The sequence below is a fragment of the Chionomys nivalis genome, chromosome 3 (genome assembly GCF_950005125.1).
Source record: "Chionomys nivalis chromosome 3, mChiNiv1.1, whole genome shotgun sequence".
In the NCBI taxonomy this organism is placed as follows: Eukaryota; Metazoa; Chordata; class Mammalia; order Rodentia; family Cricetidae; genus Chionomys; species Chionomys nivalis.
Window position 1 is genome coordinate 34,649,830 of NC_080088.1, and position 5,781 is coordinate 34,655,610.

Here is a 5,781-nt window from a genome sequence, read left to right on the forward strand (position 1 = left end):
CCATGTTCAGAGAGTCCGGATTCATCCCATGCCTATTCAGTCCCGGTCCAGCTGGCCTTGGTGAGCTCCCAATAGATCAGTTCCACTGTCACAGTGGGTGGGTGCACCCCTCGTGGTCCTGACTTCCTGGACAAGGTACTCTCTACAAGTATAGCAGAATGTCATTAGGAGTCACTTCATTGCTATGGTTCCTTTAGTAGAACAGTAGTATTTGGTTATCATAGTCACATATAGTTTCAGGTTCTGGCCATCTAGGCATTGTCTGCTATTGGTTTCTCATGGCATCTCATGGAGTGGGTCTTAAGTCAAGTCAGATATGGGTTGGTTACTCCTATACCCTTTGTGTCATCATTACCCTAGTATATCTTGCAGGCAGGAACTTGTAAATAGAGACTGCTTCTTCGTTTCCCAGCCACCTAGACCTGAATAATCACACAGAAACCATACTAATTACAACACTGCTTGACCTATAGCTTAGGCATTTTCCTGACTAACTCTTATATCTTAAATTAACCCATATCACCCTGAGGCTGTGGGCTACTGGTAAAGGTTCTGGGCCTCTTTCTCTTTCAGCAGCTACAGGGTGTATCTCTGACTCTGCCTACATTCTCTCTCTTTATCTCTGTTTGTATTTCCTGTCTGGCTTTATTCTGCTCTGCCATAGGCCAAAGCAGCTTCTTTATTAACCAATAGTATAAAACATATTCATAGCGTACAGAGGAGAATCCCACATCAGGAACTATTGTAGGTTGAACAGTTTGTACTGGGTTGTTTTATACTTCTTTTTTAGTAACATGCAGAGTACCTTTCAATACCAAGAGCAGTCAGTAGGGGTGTAGGCTCTAGGTAGGCACCAGCTTGTCTTCATGTTCCTTGAGTTATGTAGGTTTCTTCCGCAGTGGGTTGTTACTGTCAGTTTGCAGAGAACACCTTATAGTCTCAACAACAACCATATTGTTTGGGGGTTCCATGGAACCCCTTTGGTCAAAAATTCCATTAGCCATAACTCAGTCTCATTACTTGAAGCTTCATTTGGTGACAGGAGATGTTCAATTGGGGTTCTGTATCCCCTATTATTCATTTATATCATTATTATTTATAACATATTATTCATTTGTTTATTTTTAAAAGCGTCTATTCTATTAAGTTTCCACACTACTCATCAAATGCCCTTAATTTTCACTGCTTCTGCCCATATTACCTACCTCATCCTCCTCTTCCCTTCCCCTCCCCACTTCATCCTTCTGTTCCAGTCCTCCCCTCGCCCCATCCATCCATAACCATATATTCTATTTTGCTTTCCTAGAGAGGTCTATCTTTCCCTAGCATCCGTCATTATTTTATACCTAATCTCTGTGGTTGTATGGATAGTAGTTTGCTTACCACTATCTTAACAACTAATATTCTCTTGCAAAAGAATACATATTTGTGATTCTGGGTGTGGGTTAAGGTAAATACTTTTAGCATTTGGCATATTTATTTATTTCAAATTTTATCTTCATCACCATTTTTTTGGGGTGTGGCAGGGTGGGTGTATACTTGATGCCCAAGCATACATGTGGAGGAAGAACATAATTTTCCAAGGTAGTTTTTCTTCTGTCACACTGGCATCCAAGTAACAAACTCTAGTCACAAGGTTTCCTTTATAATTATGTTAAATATCTCATTGACAAGTATTTTTAAATATTTTTAATATTTGTTATAAAAATATAATCTTAAGTAACCTTTTTATTCATAGACAAACATGTTTTTCTAAAATTTTCAGCTTATAGAATAGAACAGCATCATATATTAAAATTTGACTTTAAGAACATTTTGTTCCCAGAAACATTTAGGTTGCTGTTTTGAGTGATAGGTATGTTTTATTTTTCAGATGTGTGATGTGGTAAGATATTATGCTTACTATTGTCATTTGCCATGCTTTATTTATTTTTTGCTGGCATAGGCACAAAAGAAAAATTTGTGTTTATAAAGTGTTGCATATTTTCAGTGAGTTTTTTCCTTTTATTGTATTTAAACCCTTTAATTTACTTGTGCAGTCTGCTACTCTCTGATATATGCACTTGGTGTTTATCAAACCTTGGTAGCTGGTGCTAAGGAAATCTAACTGAAAACTGTGTATTCTTATACTTGTTTCATTTGTCCTGGTCTGTTGAGTTTTCCTTAAAAGAAACTAATGCCTGTCACGTGTCTCAAAAGAAGATGATAGCAATAAAATGAATATCATTTATTCTAGTGTTTTTAAAGAATGAGTATTTACTTATTTATACAAAGAGATAGATATAGATATAACAGATAAAGAGATATAAATATACATACAACTGAATGGCTGAGTGTGTATTGAGAATAAAATCACATCTCAATATAACTTACAAGTATGCTTGTAATGATTAGAGTCACATTTAAACAATTTATTAACTGAGGAGAATAGTGTTATTCTGTGTGCCTCAATTGCTTTTGAATGTGGCAGAAGATCTGAGGGCCAAGAGATAGAATATTGAGTTTAGAATTGATTGAGGTCTTAACTAATCTTAAGGCAGGCATTTAATGATTATGTCTCCAAAGACTCATGTAAATGGTAGAGATATTAATACTTTAAGCAGTTGCATTGTCACAATACATACATGCACACACACATTGCACATTGCATATACACACACCGATGTACACATACACAAGCATGCAGAGGTTAGGTACACTTAGAGGCGAGCTACAGCTTCTGGGAAACTACCTCTTTGTTTGACGAATGTCAGATATTAATATTTATAACCAGAGATTTCATTTTAAAGGTACAAATCATTCTTTCATTTCATTAGTGTTTGAAGATAGAGTAGGACTGTGGGTATACATTTATTTGTTTTGAGAAAAATCATTTTGTAGTAAATGATAGAGTAAAAATCATCTTTGAAAAGAAAGTGGTCAGGCTGGTGCTGCGAGGAGTCGCCGGCGGTCGGGCCGCGTGGGCTCTCACGAGGCAGTTCACGGCTTCCGGCCGCATAGGCCCGCTCAAGATGTCATACATGCTCCCTCATCTGCACAATGGCTGGCAGGTAGACCAGGCCATCCTGTCGGAGGAGGACCGCGTGGTCGTCATTCGTTTCGGACACGACTGGGACCCCACTTGCATGAAGATGGACGAGGTTCTGTACAGCATCGCCGAAAAGAAATGGAAGATAGTGGGAGATCTTTCTCATCTAATGTGAAGATATCCCAGCTGTTTTAAAGCAAACGGTGTTGGTGTCGCTTGTGCTCCGTGGCATCCTCTGTGGTTCTCAAGCCTGACAGGCCTATCTGCTGCCAATATGAACGTCCGCCGTGCTCGGCCCGATGATCTGATGAACATGCAGCACTGCAACCTGCTGTGCCTGCCTGAGAACTACCAGATGAAGTACTACTTCTACCACGGCCTCTCTTGGCCCCAGCTCTCCTACATTGCTGAGCATGAGGATGGCAAGATCGTGGGCTATGTCCTGGCCAAGATGGAGGAGGACCCCGATGATGTCCCTCATGGACACATCACCTCACTGGCTGTGAAACGTTCCAACCGGCGCCTCGGCCTGGCCCAGAAGCTGATGGACCAGGCCTCGCGGGCCACGATCGAGAACTTCAGCGCCAAGTATGTCTCCCTGCATGTGAGGAAAAGCAACAGGGCGGCCCTGCACCTTTATTCCAACACCCTGAACTTCCAGGTTAGTGAGGTGGAGCCCAAGTACTATGCAGATGGAGAAGATGCTTACGCCATGAAACGAGATCTCTCCCAGATGGCAGAGGAGCTGAGACGGCAGCTGGTACTGAAGAAGGGTAGATACGTGGTTCTGGGTTCCAAGGAGAATCAGGGCAGCACACTTCCTGGTTCTGAAGAGACCTGTCAGCAGAACCTGGCCGGAGATGACAGTGGCAGTGACAGCAAAGACAGCGCTGATGTCCAAGACAGCTTGCAAGACTTGGATTCCACCTCATAGAGCCCGCTCGAGCATTGTAGGTTCTTGCATTTTAGCCACAGTTTTCTTGGGAACCCTGGCTGTGCTCTGCAGTATCTACTCTGGAGTCACCCACAGTGACCCAAATGACTTCTCGTTGTCATCGCTTAGCAGCAGCCTTCCGCATAACCTAATCATGAAGGCACTCCAGGACACAGAAGCTGCTGTGCGGGAGCCAAGGAACTTTGAGGACTGCCATGGCAGCACTGTCCTTGACTTTTCCCGTGCTGCCGGCCGCTGTATTGGGTCTGCAGTTGTCCTGTACTGATTGTGTGTATGCTGTAGGGTTTTGCCTAGAATGCCAAACAGGAAGTGACGATAACTCAGGAAACTCCCCAGCTTTCAGCTTTTGCCATTATTTGGGTTTTCATTTTTGAGTAAGCAGGACCATCATTAGTCCTTATGCCCTCTGCCTCTGTCTGGTGAAGTTACCTACTCTTGCCTTCTATGGAAACTGCCCATGCCCTGCCCTCCCTCTTTGAAGAAGACTGTTCCCTTTTGGTGGGATAAGGAGATAGGTGTTGAACTTCTGCACAAGCAGAATTTGTAGATCTTAAGTAAAGGACAAGCAGAAATCATATTGTAATCTCTGACCCCCCCCAATAAAAATATTAAAAAGGAAAAAAAAAAGAAAGAAAGTGGTCAGTGCTCTTTAATGATAATGTAAAGGTTTATCTTTATGGGCAGCATTCAATCTTTAAGTTTTTTTAATAGGAAGACATGTTTAGCTGTTAAATAGACATTTAGACTTCTTCATCTTGTAAAGATTTACATTAGTGGTTAGATAAGAAGACTAAAGTTCTCTCTGCACAGAATCAGAGCTTTCTCAGGTGTAAGCTGTGTGACCTGACTGAGCTTTGTTACTTCCATATCTCTGGAGATATAAATGGATCTCCTTCCTATTGTAATCACAAGCAAAAATATTCATGTATTCTTAACATATTATGACAAACATGAGTTTGCATCATGTAGTTAGCTCAACTGATACAACTGAGGATTCCTTTAAAACATTTTTAAAGAGGAAAGTTTAAAATTTTTATTTTACTTATAAGGGGATCTTTACATAGGATTGACTTCAGAACAATTGGGGAAAATGATGTTTTCATATTTAAAGAAATTGCCTTAAATTAAAATTTTTCATAATACATGAATACATTTTACTTTGATCCAATCCACTTGTAACATGTTACTTTAACTCTTCCCAAGTTCCTTCTCCTCAATACCCCTCCATGTTTCATGTGTATTGGTTAGCTCACGACATTTGCACCATTATTATATCAATGGGTATATCTCGTCAGGTCAATCATTATTGTAATTTAAAGGTTCACAGATGGGTAATGCAGTAGGTACCTGTTCTCTTCTGGTAGCCTGCCTAGCAAAAGGAAGATGCTTCCAGTTCACTATCAACTTGATTTCTTTAAGTCCTGTGCCTGAAGTATATATTGTCTTCAGCACTAGGGTTTTACTTTCTACTTCTGTTGTGCAGTCAAGGGCAATGGCAAGATCCTTTGTTGTTTATGAGATTCCCAGACTCCCTTGTCTTGAAGGAAAGTATCCCACATTTCAGTCTATTTATTTGATAGATTTTTGTTTCTGGGGGAAGCATTATCCATTACGTAGGATTATTCCAACCAAGTTACTACTGTAAATACTTTTTTCTAAGAAACAGAAAATGAAGGCAAAGAGATTTAAGTGGAAAGAAGATAGGAGATAAAGTGATTGGCGGACAATTAAAGTAGATAAATAATATTAAGAATGTTTGGAAAACCAGATGGAAACCTATTATTTTATAAACACACAC

General features: G+C 40.4%; 2 protein-coding genes across 2 annotated transcripts; both read left to right on the top strand.

Annotated features, from left to right (window-relative positions):
- The first annotated feature begins 2,929 nt into the window (after positions 1-2,929).
- On the top strand, positions 2,930-3,205 carry LOC130871634 (thioredoxin-like protein 4A). Its single transcript, XM_057765149.1, has one exon. The coding sequence runs from the start codon at positions 3,012-3,014 to the stop codon at positions 3,201-3,203; it is 192 nt and encodes a 63-aa protein (XP_057621132.1). The 5' UTR covers positions 2,930-3,011; the 3' UTR covers positions 3,204-3,205.
- An 81-nt stretch (positions 3,206-3,286) lies between these two features.
- On the top strand, positions 3,287-4,545 carry LOC130871635 (N-alpha-acetyltransferase 11-like). The gene has a single exon (XM_057765150.1). It carries the CDS (start codon positions 3,303-3,305, stop codon positions 3,960-3,962), a length of 660 nt encoding a protein of 219 aa, XP_057621133.1. The 5' UTR covers positions 3,287-3,302; the 3' UTR covers positions 3,963-4,545.
- Positions 4,546-5,781: the final 1,236 nt, after the last annotated feature.

Bases quoted from the DNA above. Each gene is read 5' to 3' on its own strand.
- LOC130871634 (XM_057765149.1), top strand. From the start codon at position 3,012: ATGTCATACATGCTCCCTCATCTGCACAATGGCTGGCAGGTAGACCAG.
- LOC130871635 (XM_057765150.1), top strand. From the start codon at position 3,303: ATGAACGTCCGCCGTGCTCGGCCCGATGATCTGATGAACATGCAGCAC.